This window comes from Calypte anna, chromosome 2 (assembly GCF_003957555.1).
Source record: "Calypte anna isolate BGI_N300 chromosome 2, bCalAnn1_v1.p, whole genome shotgun sequence".
Lineage (NCBI taxonomy): Eukaryota > Metazoa > Chordata > Aves > Apodiformes > Trochilidae > Calypte > Calypte anna.
This window is the reverse complement of record NC_044245.1, coordinates 8,571,923-8,595,960: the sequence shown is the minus strand read 5'-3', so window position 1 is coordinate 8,595,960 and position 24,038 is coordinate 8,571,923. Positions and strand designations below refer to the sequence as shown.

General features: G+C 39.1%; 1 protein-coding gene across 2 annotated transcripts in view; it reads right to left on the bottom strand.

The window, feature by feature from the left end:
• The window catches only part of DPP6 (dipeptidyl peptidase like 6), a 387,177-nt gene that overhangs the window by 33,477 nt on the left and 329,662 nt on the right, over positions 1 to 24,038 (bottom strand). For both annotated transcript variants that reach the window (XM_030444556.1, XM_030444557.1), the window contains exons 9-16: positions 18,728 to 18,882; positions 17,533 to 17,630; positions 12,482 to 12,605; positions 11,622 to 11,660; positions 5,664 to 5,771; positions 4,973 to 5,064; positions 3,647 to 3,694; positions 1,394 to 1,512 (exon numbers count right to left, since the gene is read on the bottom strand). In XM_030444556.1, the coding sequence (XP_030300416.1) occupies positions 1,394 to 1,512; positions 3,647 to 3,694; positions 4,973 to 5,064; positions 5,664 to 5,771; positions 11,622 to 11,660; positions 12,482 to 12,605; positions 17,533 to 17,630; positions 18,728 to 18,882 (783 nt within the window). The remainder of the gene's footprint in view (positions 1 to 1,393; positions 1,513 to 3,646; positions 3,695 to 4,972; positions 5,065 to 5,663; positions 5,772 to 11,621; positions 11,661 to 12,481; positions 12,606 to 17,532; positions 17,631 to 18,727; positions 18,883 to 24,038) is intronic.

Sequence of the window (24,038 nt, the reverse complement as noted above, 5' to 3'; positions counted from 1 at the left end):
GTATAATGAAAATTCAGAGAAAAATATATTCAGCAGATGTAAACAGATCTAACTATAATGACCTTACAACAGAAGTATTGTTTACACGAGTTGGGAATTTGGTCCCCAGTTCGGTTTGCAAACTCATTATCTTGTCTACTTGGACTAATGCACACAATAAGAAAGCTCATTCATCTCTTCAGGTATCACTGCAGGTTTTTTGTGAAGGAGTTTTAATATAATCCAAACATATGACCCCATAACTGTTGATACCTTTTAGAAACATTAATCTTGTTATTCACAAAAGCTTCTAATTATGGTAAAACAATTATCTGTCTCTGGTAGCTGTTGACAGCTTTTCTTGAAATGAAAAGAAGAAGAAAAATATACAGGGTTTTTCTCCTGAAGAGTCAATCTTCACAAACATAATAACATCTACTACAGAACTGTTGATTGGGAAATGACACTTCTCTGAAGATTTTTGTACAACTATAGATTCAATTACAGGTGGTCCATTATGTAATCAGTAATTGTACTGGGAATGCTGCTTCTCTGTCCTGTATTGCTATGTATTTTTGCAGAACACCTATGAATGTTCAAGGAGTAACTTGGTGTTGGCTTGCTGCTGTGCAAGACTTGTTCTAAGGGCACAGAGCCATTGGAGCAGCCTCAATCACAGCAGCAAACAACTGGTGAGTCTACATTGTGTGTGCAAGTTAGGAGAATTAAGCAGAATTACATTGGATTAAATGCTATGGGGTTCTGTAGTTGTTCTTAAGAGAGCTGGAGAAAGCAAACTTTTACAACTCTTCTCCTGAAATGTCCTCCATCATTAGTCTTTTGGATTAAGGCATTTTCAGCACAGGAAATCTCTGAGTAGATTACTCCAAGTTTAGGTGAATTAATGATGAACAAGTGGTGAAACACTTGATATTCTGTACTCACACTGTCCATTGGGTAGCTTTCTGCAAACTGCCTTTTCTTGGCAATCTGTCTTTTCATTGCAACTTACTTGGAATCTCCCTGCTCACAACACTGGCATGAGTTGATGCATTTGGAACTCAGTCCCAGTGACCTGCAGTTAAATCCACCTCACTGGCTTATCCCTCATGAACTTTCTGATGTTTTATGTACTCTAGGTTTAGCTGTTACTTTAGCTTAAGGATGCTTGGAGTTGCTAGAGGAATGTACCCTATCTTCAATAGTCAGATATGCACAGATGAAAATTTGCTTTCTAGTTATAAATAAAAACACACAAAAGAAAAAAAAATATGTTAAGAGTAAACTTTGAAAGGAAAGTGATCGAGGTATTTATGGCCACAGATACATAGGATAACTGAAGATATCAATGCTAAATCTTCTCTCTAAATCTTCTCCTCAGGCACAACGACTGCAGTAACAAAAGCCAACATACCTTCACATGTCAGAAGGAAATATTCCAGATTGCGACTGAAGGAGGCACTGAAGTAAGTGCAGTTCTCAATCAGATCACAGGACAGACACTGCCTATTGAAGTTCCCATTTGTGCTTGAGCTGAAAAAGTTAATGCAAGCCCATGAAGGTCGCTGAGCAAATGTTATCAGGAAACAGCATTAGCTGAACCTTACTGTACAATAAGAACATAAATATAATGTGTCCAGCATTAGTAAGAGACAAAGCATTTCCATTTAGCTGCATTTAAGTAGCAGTAATGACTATTTTTTCCCCTGAATGGAGAATATAGAAAAGGATACCGGTGTCTTTTTTTGCAAGGTCAGGTAGTTATGAAGGAAGGCAGAGTTTTTAAAAGAAAATGATGGTTGCAGTTCCACAAGAGGAAGCCATAATTCAGTGAACGAGTGCATGAAACAGCAGAGCAATATTTCTATACTTACTTACATTATAACAGACAATAAAAAGCTGGAATTGCATTCTTTAAGTTTCATATTGGCTGTCCAGCAGAAACTGATTTGCTAGCAGCTGTCTCAGAAGCCAAAGCCCTTTTTGGGGGTTTTAAACAGTAGCCCTCATAACATCTAAGTAGTAAGGGAATATTTTATTTGGGGATCTGCTTTTGAAGAAGGTCATGTGGCCTGTCCATACACTGGGATGAGTTTTGTAGGTCTCTACTACATGTTGAAGAATGAATCACAATTTTTGGCAAATATTAATAAATAACATATTGCACTGCAATAGCAAAGAATATTAACTAACAGATGTTTCCAGTATTACTGTAAAAGAGATGAGTGCTTTTTGCTACCCTTTCAAAGCAGAAAGAGATGAGGTTGAGCAACCTGCTTAGGGCCAGCAACTGAACTGAGTAGCTCTTGGATTCCTGTATAGGTTTAGCTCATGTCTATGACTTAAATTCTTTTAAAAGTTACCAAATCAGAAACAAAAATAAAAAAATACCACATAAACTAAAAAATAGATCTCCATCTGACATAAGCTGACAGGGCTCCTGTGGAGTTTTCTCAATGAATATTTGTCAAGCTCGCTGCTGAGCTGACACCCTTGGACTGGGATGAGAGACAGCCAGACCAACCCAGTGCAAGAAATCAAATATCTGAAGTGATGCCAAGATCACCAAACAATCAAAGTAAGGTCAATGATGCTGACATTTTGGGCACCTCTTTTCCCTGTTGCCTGTGAGGAAGTGAGGTTAATGAGGCACCAAGATGAGCTGCATACCAAGCCATAAGGGGTGGGAAAGCTCTTTAGCTCATGCCAGTGGCTCCTGAGCAGCTGTACCTGGACTCAGCTTCTAAAATGAGATTTTCTTCCCATTGCAATAGAAATGAATGGTCAATATAATTTGATTTTTTTTTCTTCAAGAAAATAAACACTAAGCCGAGCTACGTTCAAAAACACTGTGGGATGCAGTGAACAGGCATAGAGGTCTCAAAAGAAACAAAGGATTAAATTACAGGTAATTTAGTTCTCTCTAGTTCTCTTCCCATTGAGGAAAGAAATGTGTGGCATCCTATCAGAGAAGGAAAATGTACTGACTGTCCTTTATCACCTGATGCTAACACCAGCTCTGCCCTCTGTCTCATCTGCTGAGATGACAGCAGGGTGACTGAGAAGAAAAAAAGGACAAATGGAATAATGATTCCAAAATGATTATTTAAAAGTTTGGGTTCCCTCCCCTTTGTAATCAGCTCCCATTATACTTCCCAACAGCTACACTACCACCTACTATAAAGCTACACAACAGTTTACTATAAAGCAGCCTTTACTCATCATACAGTTAGGGAAGGTACTAATGTCACCTGGAAATGTAGAAAAACATTTGCAAACAAAACATATAATTTTCTTTTTTCAATTGTCTGAAGAGGTGAGGTGTTATTAGATTTCCATGAAAACTGCTATCTGGAAGTATAAAGAGTTTATACCACTAGTTTATGTAGCTCTGGATTCTTTCAAGTGTTAACCAGTTCTATTGGCAAGTTCTGTGACAGTTTATCAATCTTGAGACCAATTTCAAACTTGCAATAAAATGAGAAAATATAAATAATTTACTAATGTCAAGCATTCTGTCTATTCCAGTGACAGATTGCAAGATCTTGCCATTAAAGAAAAACACATAAGAAGCTGTGTTTGTCTATTATTTCAATCACTTATGCAATGACTCAAGTAAGACTGAAAAAATGGTAAGTGCTGTTTGTGAAGTTAGCAAAGCACCCACCTGTATAAATGTCTCCTCCTTGGCAAATCTTCTGTGCTGTGGAAATAACTGGGGGGGGGAAAAAAAAGTTGAAAGGCAATTTTATCATTAGAAGAGTGTTCACAAGTGTCTCATACATCAGCATCTTTGTTCATGTCTCCATTTTCCTGATCTTGTAAAGGTGTGGAAAGTTTAAATAGAATTAGAAAAATATGCAGAGGATCACATCACTGCAGAGGCTCCAGCAAGTACATCGTAGGCTGCTCTGCAGTTAAAACAAGAGTGGAAGTGTTTGAGTATTAGAATAGTAATGCCAGCAGATCAAAAGGGATCGAGTGATCCTTTTAAAAGCTTTCTTGTCTAGAACAGTTAATTTTTCTGATCACCTTCTACTCTTTGCCCAGATAGATGGCCACCAGAGTCTGATGCTAAACCCACTGAAACATCCTCTTTGAATCCAAGTGTTGGTTTTTCAGGGAAAACAGCATGAAGCTGGAGAGGACTTTATTGCCCTTGCTTTCTGCTGAGGCTGTGGTGAACTCCTTTTCTGGCTACACAGCAAAAGCTCCCTTGCATGGTGACAGCTTCTGGTGGTATTTGCTGCTTGACTGGGCAGATAAAATGCAAATAAGACTTTGGGGCTAGTTTGTTACCTAGACTCTTATATCATAGTGAAGTTACTGGTAAGTGAGGGCGTTCAAACCCTTGAAGGAGCAGTGTCCTCTTAATGCAGCATTTATCCTATTCCAGAGACTTTTTACTCAGCTGTTCAGTGACCTTAAGAAACTGGGAGGTGAGAGCCTTGGTATCCACCTGAAATATTGCAAGGAAAAGAAACCTCTGTGGTATTTGATTATTCAAAGCCTTCCAAATATTTTTGTATGTAATTTCTTGAAATACATTTTTAAAAGTAAACATTTACAGATGTTATTTTACAAGCACAAAGGGTGAGTGTGAAGAAGGGATTTTTTTAGTCTTCTAATGAAATACTTTTTTTCTAATGCACTGATATTTTTGCAAGTCAAAAAGGGATTCTACAGCTGTCTATCTACGTGGACAATGAAAATAGACTTCTTTCCTTCAGAGGTTAATATCAGAATTTGTAGGAGGAGAAACCACTCCACAGAAACGTATTTCATAGTCACACAGAGGTCTGAATGATACAGGGAAAAAGAAAATAAAACAAGATATATGAAAAAGTGTGAGAGGCTAAACCAAAATGGAGACAGCTTCTCCTCTCTTATCTCCATCTTCTTGTGCTCATACACTTCAGATCCATACACAACACTGTAACTAACCCTATAGTCCTGGGCTAAATAAAGGCTGATTTGTCACTTTATTACTTACATTTTATGCCTCTTTTCATCATATGCCAATATCTTTGTCACATCCCAATCGCCAGATGTAATAGACTGTAAATCATCATTGCTACTATTGGGCTGAAATAATAGAAAGAAAAGAGAATTAGATTTCTTCATTCTTAAAATAAGACATCACTTCTCTTCTGAAAAAGGGAGTTCCTTTGAATCAATTGCATATTAAAAATAAACTGTGCTGATGCAATTTCCACACACCCCCCCCTCTGCTATTTCAATGAATCTGCAGGCATAAAAATATAATAGAGAGTCAGAATAATCTTAACCATAGCTCCACTGAAGATAATGGGATGAATTCAGCAGAGAAAAGCCTCAAACCCCTTCCTCTAATCCAGGATGCCCACAACCTTCCAATTAATCCCTTATGGCAGTGCAGGGATTTACTTATTTATGCACAACTAAGAAGGCATTGAAATACAAAACCAAAGCAATGATATTGTTTGGGAAGAGACAGTGGTTGCCTTTTTTTCTAAGCATCTTATTTGGAAGTTCATGTTATTACGTATTCATGCCAAACAAATCATCACTGAAGTTTTTCTCTTACTTCCAAGACCCACATTCTACTTTTGCACCTTCCAGTTTCACTGGTACAAGCCCAGACACAACTTCTTACTGCTTTCTGCTTGAGGTGACACCCAAAGCAGGGGAAGGCAGCAAGTCACCTGTGATGATGACATGGCAATGTGGTAGAACTTCCCACGTCCTCCCTGAGGAATGGCTCGGACAAAGAAAAATTTCCGTCCATCCTTGGAAAAAATTGGCTCTTCATTCTGTAAGCAGCAAATTTAAGGGTTGTATTACTAGCAATTTATCCCATTTTAAATTAAAGCTCAGTGCTTGCATACCCCCTTGAAATTAATTCACAATCAAATAGAGAGTGCCCTTTAACAGCAACATGAGGCAAACAAAAAGCTCTCTGCAAAACGGAGAAGATTTTGAAGGTTATTGCTTTTGGCTCTGGGGAAAACAGGAACCTTTCTGCTGTGGGAAGGCAAGGAGACAGGCAGTAAGGAGAATTCCTTGGCTATAATGTCAATTCCCAGCTGCAAAACAAAAAGTGCACACACAGAGCTGACTGTCTGGGGCAGTTGGAATAAAGCCTTTAGAAATGGTTTGAATCTCCCTGGCATAAGTATGACAAATCCTGTTTACTCTGCTGGAAGAACTGATCTATTTCTGTCCTCGAGGAAACACAACTAACAGCATCTAACTGCTGTCTTTTGCTACTCTCTTGCAAATGCTTATTTCCTTGAATTATTTATGAAGGGGAGGATATCTTGCAAAACTGTCTCTGATATCTAGCTCTCAGGTAAATGCAATGATTGACTTGTATTGGGTGAGCTTTCAACCAAAGACAGAAGAGACACAGCAGAAGGAAATCAAACACCACATAGGGTGAGCAAGCATTTCCTGGAAGAGTCTGCATCTTCTTTTTGTACAAGAACCCCAAGGCATATGGGAAATCTCCACTGCAGGAGATGGTTGAACAGCAGAAAAGAAGGGAAAGCAGATGGTCCCTATGGTGTGACACTGTAGTGCTATACCAAGGGAACTGGCTAGTTGTAGCTCCTGTACTCTGCATCTTGAATAATTGGGACTAAAACAAGAGCTGAAACTCTGCTGAACCTCTCCTGTGATATCAAACCTTCCTAGGAACTGGCTGAGCCCTACCTGCCCTAGCCCAGCATCATGGCTTCTTCTTTTTCTTCAAAGACAGTCAACAGGGAGACTGTTGCTCAGCCTCTCCTGGGTCCTTCTTTGGCTCAGTGTTTAGCAAACACTCCAGGTTTCTGCTATGCACATTTCAAGATAGCATGCTGAACTAGCAAGAATTTGGTTGTATCAGGAGATTTATGGCTAACACAAACACCTAGGGTAAAGAAATAAACATTTTGATTTCTCATAAGCTGACATATTATTCTTGCTGTATGTTCCTTTGCTCCCTGTTCTTTACTGATTAATTCTTTTCCACTGTTTATCAGATTTGTCAACACAGTTCAAACTGTTTGGTTTTGCTTTTATTCTCCCCTGCTTAGCGTTTCAATATATTTTTAAAAGATGCCCATTTACAGCTTGTTGCAGGTCTATGAAATTATGATTTCATTTGTTTCTGACACTGTCCTGGAACCTGCAACATGAAATTCTCTATTATTGCCAAATGTCTTTCATGACAGGGAAAAACTCATTGAAAACCAACTCTGATAACTTGGGCAAGCCTTCTGCTTGACAGGTTTTCCTTTACAAAGGAAAATAGCAATGAGTTCACCCTACCTATCTATGTTTGTGCCTACTGCATTCTATACCCCAGCCATACACCTCTGCCAGGGAGAGCAGACTTGGGTAGATCAGTCTGAGGTTCATTAAGAGTTATGGGGAAAGAGGGGACCTGGCACAGATGACAGATGTGAGGCTTTAGGACTCAGATGATGTTATGAGACAGCCTGTTTGTATGTTCCTCTTACTGCAAAGACTTGCATTAATACAACCTGAAGGTTGGTTGGACAGAGATGGCGACTTATCCCCATGGCAAGTGCAGAGGGGGGAGGATGTCAGGCTTTTATACATAAACTATATAGGATATACATAAAATAAACAGGATTTTATACTGTAAGGAGCTACACTGGGCATGTGACTAAAACATTCTCTGTGTGATACAGTTTAAGCTTTCAGCTGACTATCACTGACTGAATTGCACAGGACTACAACAGAAGAGCCTTCCTTGAAAATAATAGATCAGTTTAACACTCATAAAAGAACATATTGTCCCTATGCAGCAGGTAGGGAATTTCTGGGAGGTTTTGCCCCAGAAGGCTTACAGAAGCAGCTGGGATCAGAAGGGGCAAAAAGAGGCTGAATACACTCATGAGTCATTACCAAGTCCTAAGGGGAATATGGATATAGTCTCAAATGTCTATGATTTTTATTGTAGATTTTGGTGAAATACAAGAGGATTGGGCTACAGAAAGAATCCAGCTCACACACTGTCCTTAAACAGCACCAGCTGCTGGGCCTGCTGAAGGAAGAATGCTGGAGCAGAGAGAAGAAGCAGTGGTAAGGTTCTTAAGTCCTTATGGCTCTACTCATCTTTTTTTGCTGGGCTAGATCTCTGTATTTAGACAAATGAATTCTACCCAAACAGTTAAGGCCAATTTCCAGAAAGCCCCTGCTTTGTGCCTATGAAGGACAAAGCTGTCCTCATGTCAGCTACATGTAGTAATAATGAAGTGCCCTCAGAATCAGGCATAATGGAAAAAAAAAAAAAAAGTAACACTTGTGTGATTCCATAGCAGCTTAAATTGAAAACTGAAACTTAAATCTGACCCAGTAATTATGCTGGGATCTCTTTCCACCCATCTCCTGCCACCCTCAGCCCCTGGGAGCTATGCTAAGCTTCATCATCTGTCCCTGTCCCCATGCTCATTTAGGGTTGGGTGCCCCACACCCACGGCCACCTCTGAAGCCAGGGCACATGCACCAAGATACAGGCATCAGCTGGAGAGGAACCCACGTCCTGGGTGGCAATAGCCTCCACTGGAGGGCAGGTCATTTAAGTGCCAAAGACTCTGTTGCCAGAAACTGCTTTGCCAGCTGTGGAAAATTAATTTGGGTACTTGAATAATGGGGCTCTGGGTCCTTTTTTCTGCTGCAACCTTTGTCTTTAGGGCAATGCTAGGTCAGTTATAGGGTTGTTACATGATGAAAGGGTTTTGCAGGGTGAAACAGTCAGTCCTGTTTAAAAGGTTCTCTGGCCACTGTTTTTATTCAAAATAACCTTATTTCATCCTGCCTACTAACTATGTGTAAGAGAATCATTATTGGATTATCAGGTTTAAGACAAGGGAGTTGTAAAAGGAAAACGGTTTGAGATTTTTCAGCATCTCAACCTTTTGACAGAGCAGTCTATTTTCAGACTGCAGTGATCTGAAATACTAGGAAAATAGGACTGAAAAGTAAAGCTGAAGCAAAAGGAACTGTTACCAGGGGTGGCCAGCCAGCCCACACAGACAGTTTTGGAGGTCAAATGTCTCTAAACCATTTTGTAGTAAACTCCTTCTTTCTGCCAACAGCAATGTCAAAGCCCGAAGCCTTTGGTGGAGTTGGAAATGCACCCTGGTTTATTATTATTAATTTGTTCAGGCCACATTCATAATTAAATAAATAAGCCAATTAAAATGATATTAAAGTTTATCTTTGACATGTTCTCAGAAATTGTCTTATTTCTCCCTTGCTGACTCATTGTCTGGATATGATCATCACTGACACTATTGGGAAATGGCTTCTTCACAAAAAATTGAAACAAAATTGTTTACAGTTATAATTACTGTTTCAAATTATTTTTATATTTAAGAAAAAGTATGAGTAAAGTCCAGTCTGTCTTTTATACTTGCAAGTGCACACACAAATATATGACTGAAAGCACTAAAATCTCCAAAAATCCCTAGGCAGCTTCAGTGAACATATGCCTGTTTTATTAGAGCAAAAGGTTTGAAAATTCTGGTCATATCATCTGACCAGGAGTGACAGACACTTTCTATCAAAGCTGTACAAATACTGTATATTTCTCACTCTGTTTTGAGTAATTTATCCTATTTTTCAGCTACAGAGACAGTGACACCAGTGTTTCTCTTTGCCTGTGTAGGAGAGATGCTCTCTTAAGTTTTTGAACTTGAATAAAATTAACTCATGAGCCCAGAAGGGAACACAAGATCATTTGCTATGACCTTCCAGACACAGACTATTAAATCTCACTGAGATGCTACTACAACAATATTCAAACTCATGTATCATATGTGCTATCTCAGAACTCCCATTATTTCAGACCTGGTAAAAGTCAAACCTGTCATCCTTGGAGCCTCCTTTATGTCCCTGGTGAATACCTTCTGATTCTGATGGTTTTCTTTCCTTGTCTCCTGCTTCCACCCTACTGTGAAATTTGCACCTATTTCAGGTGTACTTAACCAAGAAAGAGGTGAAGTTCTTGTATGGTTTTGAATCTGAGTGTATGGAGTACTTTGAAAGAGTATATTAAAGAAAGAGGGAAGCAATTAGAATCCTCAGTCCTACTGATTTAAAACTAGGGTACTTCCCAAAAGGAGGACTGGTTAATGGGTGTACAGAACATTGACCAACCAGGCACTGGATGTCTTCTTCAGGGTGGGCTGAATGATGCTCAAGATCTGTGTGACCACACTGCTCAATATACTTTCTAACTTCAGTGGGGATTGGGTACCTGGTTTGTGTGTTTACACCTATACTAAAATGTCTTAAACAAGAAGTCTTCATTCTGAGCTGAGACACTCCTGAGCTCCTTCAGTAGCTGCCTCATGTGCAATTCCTTTCCTCCTTACAGAGGTCAGGGGACTCACACTAGCATTTAACATTTCATATCATTCTCATAGTCAGACACACGTGGCAGGAAAATAACTTTCCATTTATCTAGACCAATGTGTCATACAATAAAAGGTAAATATAGAAAATACAATTATCCTTGTAATCATAGATTCAGTCAAAACTAATACTTTAAGTAATTTTGTTGTCAGAAACACAGGCTAAAGAGCTCTGTAATTCTTCAAACCCTTACAAAGGCTTTTGAAAATTACCACCGAGTGGCTCCAAAGTCCATAACAAATGTTACTGTTGTTTAGTGCTGAGAAGTCTGTCTCATTGGGCCTTAATGAACATCCTTCTCTAACTGCAAACTAAGTAGATGATGTTTAGAGATGCAGTAAAACGAATTGTATTGCCCTGGAGCAGACCTGTTAGAGACTGGCAGATCTTTACTGCCACTTATTCAGGGCAAAGCAGCATCTTTTAATGAAGGTCCATATAATAAGGAAATGGCTAAGGAACCATAGCAGTGTAAAATCACAAGTTTCACTGTACTGCATTAATGATGGTCTCAGTGAACAGCAGTGAAAGGATTAAAAATATCCTTGGATTTATAAAATAAATGAATCCTATGAAGCCTTTTTTTTTTTTTTTAGATACAAAATATGGGCAATTTAATTTTCTTTTGACTCAGCTTGTCTTTGAGGCTACTCAAGTCTTTATGAATGTGAAGAATACTTCAGCAGCATTTTTACTCTTTACCTCAGTATAGCAGCAAAAGTTTATTTGAAATACTTGGACCACAAAATCTATTTCCTCTGTAAAGTAATTTTTTATCAGGATCAGACCCAGCCTGTTGCTGTAGGAAAGCCACTGGAACAGAGATCATTGCTCTTGCTCTGAACTGAGGTACGGCTGTCTACAAGTTCTTGGGTACTCTAAATCAGCTGTGACAAAAATATGAAATGTTTTAAATTTGGACTTGGAAGGTTAGGGGACATATATTCCTTGTGTTCACATATTACATGAAAAACAATTCAGTGTTGTGGCTGAAATGCTAACAGCAGATTCTCTCCAAAGAACAGCTTAATCAAATCTGAGATCACTTCACAAAAAGTTAGGGGAAAAAAAAAAAACAACTTGTTTACTACTGGAAAATTGTTTTCTACAAAACAAACTATGCCACCTTCCTTCTTTCGCAGCTCTGGAAATCAGTCTTTCTCTTTGAGGGAAAAACAAAGGACAAAAAAACCCTACTGAAAACCTGACCACAAAGACAATATCACTATTACCTGTCTGTGCAGCCACCCCTCACTTTCATCTTCATGTTTCTGAAACAGAAGAAGATCATTAAACACCATACTTTGTCTGCAGCATATTTTATTTTACTGATCAGTGGAGGAAGTAGTTGGACTGAACCTGAAAATTCATGCAGAAGCACAAAGAAATTGCAAAAATATGTGCTTCAGGAGTATAATCCCATGGCTGCTCTCCCTGTCTTTCCAGTCTGATGAAGAAACATTTGCTCACTCAAGAAACCATTTTCCTCATCCAGACAAAACAAATAAAGCCACAAAATATAATATTCCCCTAAGAAATAAAGTTTGTTAAGAGGCAAATAAAGGTTGAAATGAAAGTTGTTAAGAAAAGATCTGTGCTCTATGCAGAGAATTGCATAATTTTTTCAAGGGATAGATACATCAGAGCCCTTTCCTACTGTGGAAACACCTATGCCTGATGAAAAGGTGGTTATATCAGTACACCACTTATACTAATATGTGTATAGAAAGTATTAATTAACTAAAATGACATTGTGGTAGATGAGCACAAGCCATTTTTAATGCCATTAAATTAGAATATTGCAGAAATATTCAGCAAATAGCTGAAGTATGCTTGTGCATGTATACAGCTATTTCAAGACAAGGAACCACTCTCTGACACACACAGAGTGTTCTCAGAGCCTTTCTATTCCTGGATTTTTAGAAACTGTGAAAAGCAAAAAAGAGGTAAATATTGCAAATATTGTTTTTATTCTACGTCTGCCTCAACAAATGTGACAACTGAGCTTTTTGCCAGGTAAAATAACTGATATATGTGCTCCTTGTATGGATTATGTACGCTGACAGCAAGTGATGACTGACATCTCTCCTACCTTCGTACAGACTCCTGTGGTGGCATCACACAGTGTCAGGATAGACACGTTCTGGGCCCTGTTCAGCCAGTTCACTGCCACCTTGGTGCTGGTTGCCCATTTCACCATGGTTATGTAGTATTCCCTGCAAACAGAGGTGTACAGAAAACAAATCACAGACATCTGAATGAGTTGCCACTTGGCAGAGCAGTTGGAAGCTGCTGCAGGGGAATGGTCCAGGAGAGATGTCTGCTTGTTGAGAACTCCACGTCTTGATGTCTCCAGGCTTCCTTATGTACAGATTTCAGCCCCTAAAAATGACATTTTTAGGGCTGTGCAGGTGTTTTATCTGCCACTTCTGAAAGTCATTTTCAAAGAGATGAATGCAGAGATAAAGAATCTTTCAAGCTATTCACTCTTCCGAGAAGGACTGAAATGCCTGGAGTTACAAATTTATGCACAGGTGGAAAAAAAATTGCAAACAATTTTCATTCTGAGCATGCTAACGGGCTGACTCAGACCTATCACTGCCAATGGCTGGATTCTTTATGCTTATGAAGAGTTAATGGCCTCTAAATATGCCTACTACACACCAAAATATCCACAAGTGCTGCATTAAAAGGAAAATAGCAAGGAGGATAGCAAAACCTCCTCCCACACACACTCCCTGTACCATCCTCTGTTGCTGGACATACACTTGGATAACACTTGGAGTAAATCACTAGTCCTGCACAGTCCTGGAATGAACGTCTTTAGGAAAAGTCCTGCGCAGTTGTGAGCAATGGAGCCACCTAGGATGGGCTGGAAAATACAGGATCAGGAATAAATACACTAATGGTTGCCTTCTGAGAAGCAGTCTCTGGTGGTACCCAGGGATGTGGTGGTACCCAGGGATGACCACCTTTGAAGCAGCTCAGGGTTTCTCCACCTCACCTGTAGGGTAAAACTCTGGCTGAGCTGACAAAGCTGGTGATGTTATAATAAACAGCTGGGCTCTGTGGGCCAAAGACACCCATGAATTGCAATATGACTTTTCACAGCATACAGTGTATAAAAGATGCATTAGCCCATTTGTTTGCTATAAAACATGTATAAGGAATTGTTGCTCTCATTGGAATTAATGTGCTGTGTCACTGGAGAGTACTTTGTGTTCTGGCAAATGCTCCTGCATATACTGAAGAGAAAGGGCAAAAGCAACAAAGGCCCATTTGTCTAGCAAAATAACAAGTTAGAAATGGATTTTTGTTTTCAGTAATATTTAGTGCCAGATTTAGCTGGGGGAATATAACAAAAGACCTCAGCACTGGAAGGAACCATACTTCCAGGTCAGACAACAGCAGCCTGAAAATCCACTGCCTGAAATAAAATTGTAATTTTAGTCTCTAGCAGCAAGAGCATGGGACCTAAGAGGAAAAAAAAATCAACAGAGCAGAGCCCTGGAACAGGCTGCCCAGGGGGGTCGTGGAGTCTCCTTCACTGGAGACATTCAAAACCCGCCTGGACACGTTCCTATGCGAAGTGCTCTAGGTGGCCCTGCTCTGGCAGGGGGGGTTGGACTAGATGATCTTTCGAGGTCCCTTCCAACCCCTAGAATTCTATGATTCTATAAACTGTATAGCCATCTCTACTTTCTCTCCAAAATTAACTGAACAGATTCAGTCTCCCCAGAAAAGAAATATGAATTTAGCACATGTTGTGGCTTGAAGAGTTTTTGCCATAAATCCAATTCAAAGTTTGAAGGATGCATGTTCAGTTTTTCACATCTCTCTCTGTTTAAACACAGGAACCAGAGTTTTTTCTCAGGTATTTTTAATTATTATTTTAGGTCAACCATTATCTTCCCTACCACCTTGGAGATGGGTATGGAGTCTCAATTTCTCCCCAGAGCCTCTTGCAGCCATCAAGCTCACTGACACTCCAACCAGCAGACAACTGCAGAGCATTATTCTGGTCTCAGGGGAGTCTTTAACTCACTTCACATCTCTTGTGCAGGACAGCCAAGCTTTCTGATTCCCATTGCAGAGGACAATGAGACAGAAAGGTGTGATTCATGGCAGTAAATGTTAAACATCTGCAGCTGCACTGATCAAGCAGCCAGTGGAGAGGAACAGGGAGTCAGTGTATGTCCCAGGTCCTCCTGGCCTGACCTGTCACAGATTTATAAATGGAGCTGATTTAAGGAAAACCTGTTTCTTCCCATAGTGTGAAATCTAGAACAGCAGGTACACAACCGCTTTGTACGTAGACATCCAGATCAGAGCAGGTTACAGCCTCTCAAAGGAAAGGAATAAACCTTCCCTTTGGGAAGGGTGCAGTGCAGCTGAGCTTTGCAGTGGATTTCCCCATCCCACTAAAGAGGTTGGTGGTTGGGTTTGCAGTCATCCCGGATTGGTTATTGTGCATCACCCTTATTCATACTCTACTCAGTTGCCTTCTGGAGGTATGCATCTAAAATATGAATCTATATTATGAATATTTAAAGTATAACAACAGTAATACAATACTAAAGCCATAAACAGCACAAAGAACAGACAGTGATGTATCAAGTAGCCAAAGGAGAGGCAGCAGCCCAGCCTATGATCCCTGGGCCACAAGCAGCTCCTGCCTTTGATCCAGTTTTCTAATTATCTCCATTACTTATTTGTTTGTGACCTACACAAGGACCAGTGATGATTTCTGCACTCAGGGAGATAACATCTTTCTTTAATTTGCCATCTGGGAAGCAAATATTATGTGAAAAAGCAAACTGGATCAAGGCCCAATTCTGACCATCTGATGATGTAACTCTTTCATTCTAATGTTTCTTACAAAAAAACCCCAAATCTGTCAGATATTAAATGTTGGAATACTTAGGCTTTCCCCTTGAAGTTTTCAGCCCTTTCCTCCCCTTTCTTTTACTCACAGAAAAGGATACCATTGGAGGAAATTTGAAGGAGGAAAAATGCTCAGAATGACAGATTTTTAAAAGCAAAGCTACAAAAATTTTACATTTTTTCCTAAAGTATGTTTTTCCACCATCAGCTTTTTTTTTTTTTTTTTTTTTTTTTTTTTTTTTTTTTTTTAACTGAAAAATATCCCAACTCTGTGGAAATTTTCTGACTTCCTTTAATTCTGGAAGAAAAAAGGCCCTGGCCTATCTTCATTTCATTCTCAGCTTTATTAATTGTACTAAAACACATTAACCCAGATAAAAAGAACACCAAGAAATACCTGTCTGCCCATACATCATCTGCATGACCAGATTAAGCACATTTAAATGCTTCAGACAGGACTGCTCTGCTTGAAGATCCTTATTACCAGCTTCCCCTGTGTCTCTGAAACTGCCTTCTGTAACTAACTTTATGGTTCATCCCTCTTGTCTTTTCAAATGAAATATTACCACAGTAATCATCTCATTTTAGAAAACATATGTATAATGAAAACACACCCCCATTTCTCCAGCAGCATTGCTTACATCATGCCCTAGGGATGGGAATTGCCCTGGTTATGATGAAATATACAGAGACTAATTAATTATGATATATTTTGCATTATTTTACAATATTGATTGCAACCAAATAAATTATAGACACCCATAACCATACAGGACAAACTCATTAACAACACTTGGAGCCTGCACTCTGAAGTTATTACTGTAATTATAGTGTTTCTGCATCAATCTGGTGACAGGGTATGCTAGCAACAGAGAAATGATACTGTCCAGAGGCCTCTGTTCTGCTACTGTGATGGGAATACTGTGATCCTGAAGGGCTGTTTCTTGTGTACAGATGTGGAGTTGTTTTCTTGAAAGACAAGTGCAGTTATGCCCCTTGGGTTTGGTTTCAGGTCATACATCTTTATACAGGTTATACATCTTTTGTTGTAGAAATTGACTTGAATTGCAGCACTTCAGAGTTATGCAGTGAAAAATAGGTTCTGAGGCTGACACCACCTTTCCTAGCAAAGAAAGGCAACTCCCACCATAAATAATGCCACTGATTTTGTATGCTCTCAGATGACTGTCAACAGGACTTAAATATCTACCATGCATAATCAAGACCATATCTGCACCCTCTCCTGCCCTCCAAGATGCTCTGCTTCATTAGCTCTGTGCTCTACCTCTATCTTTATTGGCACTGGAAGTACAGATCCAGCAATCAAATTTAGCAATCATTAAAAAAGGTGAGCATGCATCTAGGCTGGAGGCTCCAACACAACAAGTGAAGGATAAACTTGTAAGGGTCATTTTGGATACTTCAGATTCAGCAGCAGGATCTGATTTATCTTGGCCTCCTACAAAGTTATTTTAAGGTCAAATCAAAGCTACCGAAATCTGAGTTTGGATTCCAATCTTAACAGCTTTTCAGGAAGGATTGCCATCCATTACCTCAAGCTCTTTCTCTCCTGAACAATTCTTTTCAAGTGTTCACAGACCCATAAATGTAACTCAAGCTTTGGACAGTGTTGGACATACTGAAGTCCAAGACAAATTTAGAAACTCTTACTGAATGCAAACTTGAGAACTTAATTAGTAATGGGTGTCTAAGTAGTTGGCTGAATTGCAGGCCAAGCTCTAAAAGTCATTTGCCATAAAAAGAGAAAAAAACCAAGCTCTACTTTTTATTATTATTGCATATTGGGCAATGTATTTGCAGAATATCCACCTGGTTTTATTCCTCTGTTCATCTCATGAAGGAGTGAGCTCATGTTTGCTGTGTTGCAGGGCTGCCCTTTTTGTATATTATAGTCTTTCACACAGACTGCAGACAGTATTTCCTTTTACAATAACTGGGATTACACATAAAATGTGTTCCTATGGATATGGGAACATTCTGCCAAGTTCTTTAAAAAATAACCATACTATTGAGTTATCCTGGGTCACAGCAATTGCAAGTAAAAAAATAATAATGTTCTGTAAAAATACACCTAAGAAGAAAAACAATTTGAAACATTTCAAGCAAAATGCATTTGAAATAAAACTCTTCATCATCAGCAGAGAAAAGCACTACAAAATAATCTTGAAAAAAATCAAGAACTGATATGAAACCATGACAGAAATCAGGTCCATCATCCTAGGGCAAGCAAGTGCCTACCTCATCCTCTGATCATCAGGGGGAGTCATCTCCAGGTCATGGGTAGGACCATTCAGACCAATCACATGCAAAGAAATGGTTGGGTTTTCCATGCCAGCCTGGATTTAAAAATAAATAAATAAAAGAATAAATTACCATATCTTACACAACACAGAATGGGTTTGATTTATCATTGTATAATCCCCCATTTTATAATCCCCACGGATTATAAAACACTCTCCCTTTGTAAGGGGACAGCCTGGGCTGCTGCTGTCACTCACAGGAAAAGTGCAGCTGTAGTGATGGGGCACAGAGGTGTGGAGAGGTTGATAGGCAGAACCATGGGGGAATCTTACTTGGGACCCCTCCAGCCTTGGTGAAAGATGCTAATTTTCATTGCTACTATAAATATTGCTCTTCTTTTGATAAAAGACTCTCTAACATGCTGATGGAAGATACAGTAAAATACTGATCATTTTGTACTGAAGGAAAGGGCATCCCCTGCTGATCCCCTCTGTTACCTTATGCAAAACCTGTATGTGTGTGGATAACTCAGCTGTTACATTATGGTTGAATTTGGATCAACAAGGGAGCTCTTAGGTCATCAGGGCATAAAGGAAGAAGTCCAGAAGAACTGACTACAGCACAGTGAACTTCTGGACTGTCCTATGGTGGGAAATCCCAGGAGTGTTGTATTGATATGGGAAGGTGTCTCTGCAACCAAGGAGAGATTTGCTCTTACATCTTTTCAGTCTAATGCTCAGGTACAACGTGTCTCCACAACGAGACCTGCTCTGACACTAAGTCATCCTGGATATTCTAAGGAAGCCTAAATACTACATTTTCCCCCCATGTGAAAGGAGATGTAAATGTAGAAATGCTTGCTGGCTTCCAAACTCTCTGACACCAAAAATTCTGGCCTAGCATGGGAGCACAATTGCTTTTGCATGGATACAAAGTAAGAATTTTTAAATTTTATTTTCATTATATTTAGAACGACTAAAATTCAGTTTAGAAAACTGCAATTTCACAAGTGCAGCTAAGGAGTAATCAAGACCACATTTACTGGGGAACAGCTGATCTTCCCTTAGATCTATTTATTTTCATTGCTTATGAATGTACACTACTATACAGTCCCCTGTCTGAGCTAGTTGAAAATAAATATTTTGGGTTTTTTTAATAGAGCAATGGGACTTTTTGCTTTTTTTTACCTTACCTTTGGATAATGATATGTTTTGACAGTCGGGTAAATGCTGCCGGTGTATACTGGGATCTCCATGGTGGGGACTCTGGAGGCATTAATTGTTGCATATGCTAACCTGGTGCCATCAGGAGACCACCAATGAGCAATGTGAGTCTTCAAGATCTCCTCTAATTAAAATTAAAACAAAATATGACAGGAACAGGAAGAAAATTGATTAGACACCTGTTACTAGATAGCAATAAAGGAACAGTGTAGATATGAAAATCCCAGTCTAATCACAGCACAGGGAAGGTAATACATGAGTATCAATTAAAAATAGTCAAAATTATGCTACATACACAAATGAACAAAACTGATAACAATGCCTCTGAATACATAAGTTCATTTAGCATAACTGTCTTACTCAAGAAACATCAAATTATTCATGTTTAGTACATACACCCATGACAGCATGAAAGGACCTGCTGCTCCTACCATGTGTCCTGCACATGGATATGTGGACATACACACACATGTCAGGAACTTGGGTTCCTACCTGCCCAAAGGCAACATTCCTGAGGCTCCCTCAGGGCTAGCAGAAAACTTCAGTAACAGATTTCATTCTCCTCCAGAAAGAGTTCATAAAGTCACCCCAGACACATAGCATTGGTTCAGTGTTTCTACGTAGACAGACATATTATACCAGGGCTTCTGGTACAATTTCAGTCTTTCTAAGCTCAGTCAACAGATGGAAATGAACAGAAATAGCAATTTCCTACAGGCTCCACAATGCCGCAGCTTTCTAACACATCACAGGATACCAGGCTTGCAAGCCTGTGGTTTAGATAGCATCTTGACTTTTATCCCCATTTCTTTTTTAAGCCACTTTTGCAATGCAATTTTTCATAAATAGTTCATGTCAGAGACTGATCTACCACTGAATTTTGGGATTACAGATTTTTTTTTGTGATTTGAATAATGTAGTTGAAATTGAAAAAGTACTCAGATGCCAATAGAAACATGCCAGAATTCAAGGATGCAAGGAGAAAACAAGATTGCCATCAGACGAAATCATTTTAATGGCTAGTAGACCCTAATTCTCATGAAACACAATTTAAGAAAACTTCCAGTTACTAACACTTTTTCTTATCTTTTACTATCCTCTATTGCAAAGATGTCTTCAGCTTATAGATATCCAGAAAAGCTATAAAATTCACCCTTTGACCAAAGTGTCTCCAGCCACTGACATTTGGAAGACACTACCTTGGCTTTTTAAACCTCCCATTTTGTGAAAGGCAATAATGTAATCCACTTTCATTAATAGGCTTAATGTCATGAGTCATTCCTATTTAAACCACAGCAGAAGTTCTTGCATTTGCTGTACAGACTGATGAGCAGGAAGACAGGTCTCATTACTTTGATGTGAGAATAAGAATTAAAGAAGCTGCTGAGTCTTTCTAAGCCTCCATCACTGAAGTCCTGCTCCACAAGTCCAAGCAGTTCCAATGTCTGCTGTCACCCCTGCTCATTGCAAAAACAAATGAGGATTTTCAGAGTTGAGCCCCACCATGGTTGTAGAGCACCCTGTGATGACCTGAATGTGCCTCTGGTCTGGAGAGTAGAAACTCACCAGACTGTTTTATTTCTTATTAAAAAAATCTTGGATGAGTGACCCTTGAAGAACAGACAAGCAATTATCTTCACCACAGAGCAAATGAAAACCTCTGTTAACCCAGACTTGCATATGGATTGAGATAAAACTCAAAGTAATGTTACAAAGGGTACCAGGGAAAATCACCCTTGACTGCTTTGCCTTCAACAAATAGCAAAAGAATTACTCAATACATAATGGCAACAGCTAAGTGAGGTTTTGAGAAGATGTCTAGGAAGTTGCAAGTATTACATGCACATGTCTGGCAAATCTGCTTTGCTGCATTGTCACACCTGTTGTATCCATATTTTTAAAAAAATGCTGCTTTTGACTTCTATATCAGTTGTTCATTAAAGAGATAGTTATGAGCATAAAGGAAAAGGATTAAAAACAGTTGGTAGATGAATCCTTGACATTGTAACAATAATTGGGAATTACTTTATTCAGCAAACATTTTCTCCAGAATTCTAGACTTAATGAAGCAGTTTTGCAGAAGGACACAAGCCAAGAAAGGCTTTGGTGCAGGTTTTGGGGTCCTCTGCTGATGAGATTTAATTGTGTGAACCTTTGACTTGAAACAAAGCCGGGACCTTGCCATGATTAGAGAGACCAGTTAGTTTTAGCTAACCAGAGAACATTCTTATGAAATATAAAATGCATTACTACCAGAAAATTTCAGCAGACAATAAAATGACATTTGTGTACAATTTGTCCTGGGGACAATTTCTTCTTTGCACTTGCATTTACCAGATGCTCAGGAAATCAGTTGTATTCAATACTGTTGAGTCTTTCTAAAGGCAGATGAGAAATCACTTTACATGTACAAGAAATGAGCTTCTCTTTAAACACCAAAGCCCCACTCCACATACACCTCATGACCTCCTAGCTAAGAGTATAAAGCAATAACTGATCAAAACTTTTTCTCTTTTCCTCAAAGCCTGCAGTTTCTGGGTGCTACATGATGTAGGGTGGTGTGGGCAAGCTGTGGAGATTCCTGACACCCAGTTGCTGGTGTCTCTGTGCTTCTCCTTTCTTAGCTTGCCAGCCACCACATCAGGGCATGGAAACCCTAAAAACGTACAAATGAAGTGTGCAGCTTCCTTAAGTGCACAAGGACTCTGATACTGCCCATGCAGGCCTGGGGGCTGAGCTCTGAGGCAAGTCAATGCTTATTCCATGTTACCACATTCAATACTGAACCCCCCTGAAACAGCTGGATGACCAGCAGGGAATTTCTGGTGGGAATACATATTATCCAGCTGGAAAACCTGTGAGCAGGGATTGGATGGACATTCCTACTAGGTGTGCTATTGAAAACTAGCCCAGCAGGTGTGTAAAATGAGAGGAAGCATCTGCTTGTTTCAATCTTTGAATTAATGCCAACAGTACCTGCAAGAGCAATGAAATGGGAGATTGTAACAAATTTATCAAGGATTCATAGGACAAAGGGCTGGAAGGGTTTTAAGAAATCAAATGTCTCCTTCCTCCATGGACATTTTCCACCCCTATCCTGTAAGAATCTTCGTAAGTGGATTTTGCTATTCCATCTCATAGCAGCTTTAGCGAAGGTTTGGCCACAGAAACAAAAAAAACTTTAATTTTCATGTCCACCTCTGTCTAAGCACTGAAACATACCATAAGGATGAATGTGGTATCAGGATGTAAAACTGAGGAAAAAGAATAAAGAAATTATTTTCAAGTGCAAAAATATATTTTTTGTTCTGTCATCACAGTCAACAGCATACAGCTGTATTAGCTGTATAATTTACCCACCCAATCTATACATACCGTGAGCATCAATACCTCAGTTCCCATGTGCAACAAAACCAGCTGCAAACACCACCCTGATCAGAAACTGTCCTTTGGACACCCACAGATTCTCAGTGCAAGGGCTTTTCAGTCTTTAACTGTTAGCATCTTAGAATATGAAGGGAAGACACATTACAAAGAATACAAAGAAATTCACCCTTCTCTTCCAAGAGAAAACATTACTCACTCATAGATCCATGATACAAATAATCAAGAGATCCTCCAGAGGTCTGACTGGTGTGTCCAACCTTGGTGAAGCCCCTTTTATATGGATGAGCTGCAGGTAACAACTGCTGTGTCATTAAATACAAAAAAAGTAGCTTTTATTTCTAACAGCTGTGGAGGTATTCTTGTAAACTGAGCAGAAGGGTTTTTTTAACTGCAGCCAGAAAATCAGGGGCTTTCTTCATCCCAAAAGGTTAAAATAGGGGTGTAATGAGTAGAGGCACTTAGAGGGTTTTACCTATTAAAGAAATAAATTTCTTTTACACAATTAAAATTTCTTCTTGTTCCACACATTTTCTTCAGTAGGTACTCAAACCAATATTATTAATATTGTGCCCACAACAGAAAATAAATAGTTTGATTCTCTTCTCAGTAGATACAAACACATGCACAATGAAATATATCTATTTGTCTGTCAGCAAATCCATTAATTTCAGAAAATTTCAGTTTTTCACCAAGAACTATGAAAGATTTTCTCTAATGGAGGGGATGTTCCTTTCTGAAATATTTATTCCTAATGTGATAAAGTGCAGCACTTCCATGAAGCTTAGTCAATGGCTTTGTTTGTGTGATGTATGGTAAATGATGCTCAGGCCATTAAGTATTTGGCTTGGTGAAGACATTTTGCTATTTCATTAAAACTATTAATAAAAAGGAATTTAAACTAAATGAAATGAAAGCCTGACACAAAGGCCATGGCTTACACTAGGAAAGAAAGCTCAAAAGAATTTGTCAGAAGGAAGTATCAAAAGAACATAAGAAAAAGAGAGATCAGAGGACAGAAAGGGGTCTAGGAAAAGTGAATCAAAGACTTCTGAGATAGAAACCCCCCAAGGGGTCTCATTGAAACATCAAATAAATACAAATGCTTATTTGACAGCTGCCATCTGTTTTAAAATCAATTACTAGATCATCTCAAATGACCAACCACACGACCTTATTGATTACTACTGGATTGCTTGAAAGCACATATTTTTACCTGATGAGGGAAAACACATTGTTCATATCAGCCTTCACTGACATGTCCTTCAGGGATGGCTCTAGAAGAACACCCTCCCAGACTTTATACATACACAAGCAAATTTTTGTCTTGCTTGCTGTAGCATAGAGCTACAAAGACTTCCATTAAGCCATTATAATAGGTATGAAATGGGTGCAGAAGCAGCTATGTGTATACAAATAGTGTAAAACTATTTCATATTACTATATCAAATCTACATTTTCCTGTCTTGACATTATTTTGTGCTGATGTCAGTAATAGCCTTGCAGTCCTATTGATGTCAGTGCAATTAATCCTCTTTCACAGTTGTCTAATTGAGTCAGGTGGTTAAAAAAAGCGATTTTGCAGGGCCACTAAACCAATCATCAGTCCTTTATAGAAAAGAAATTAAATTTTTTTTTTGGCTGGGCCCACATTCCATGTTCAGCCCTATCTCACACTGCCTGTATGCAGACAACAACTGTTCTCAAGGTGTTCATGTTCATGTCATTGTCCTAGAGACCCTTAAGAAAACCTGAGCTACCCTGCTCACTCCTGAGACCCTTTATTCCTACTCAAAGTGCACAGCCTCCTCTGGCACTGACAACCAACAAGCTTCAGAAGAATAAAATACTACTTGCTCTCCTGGTCATGCTTTAGAGAGAATGTTTTAAACATCA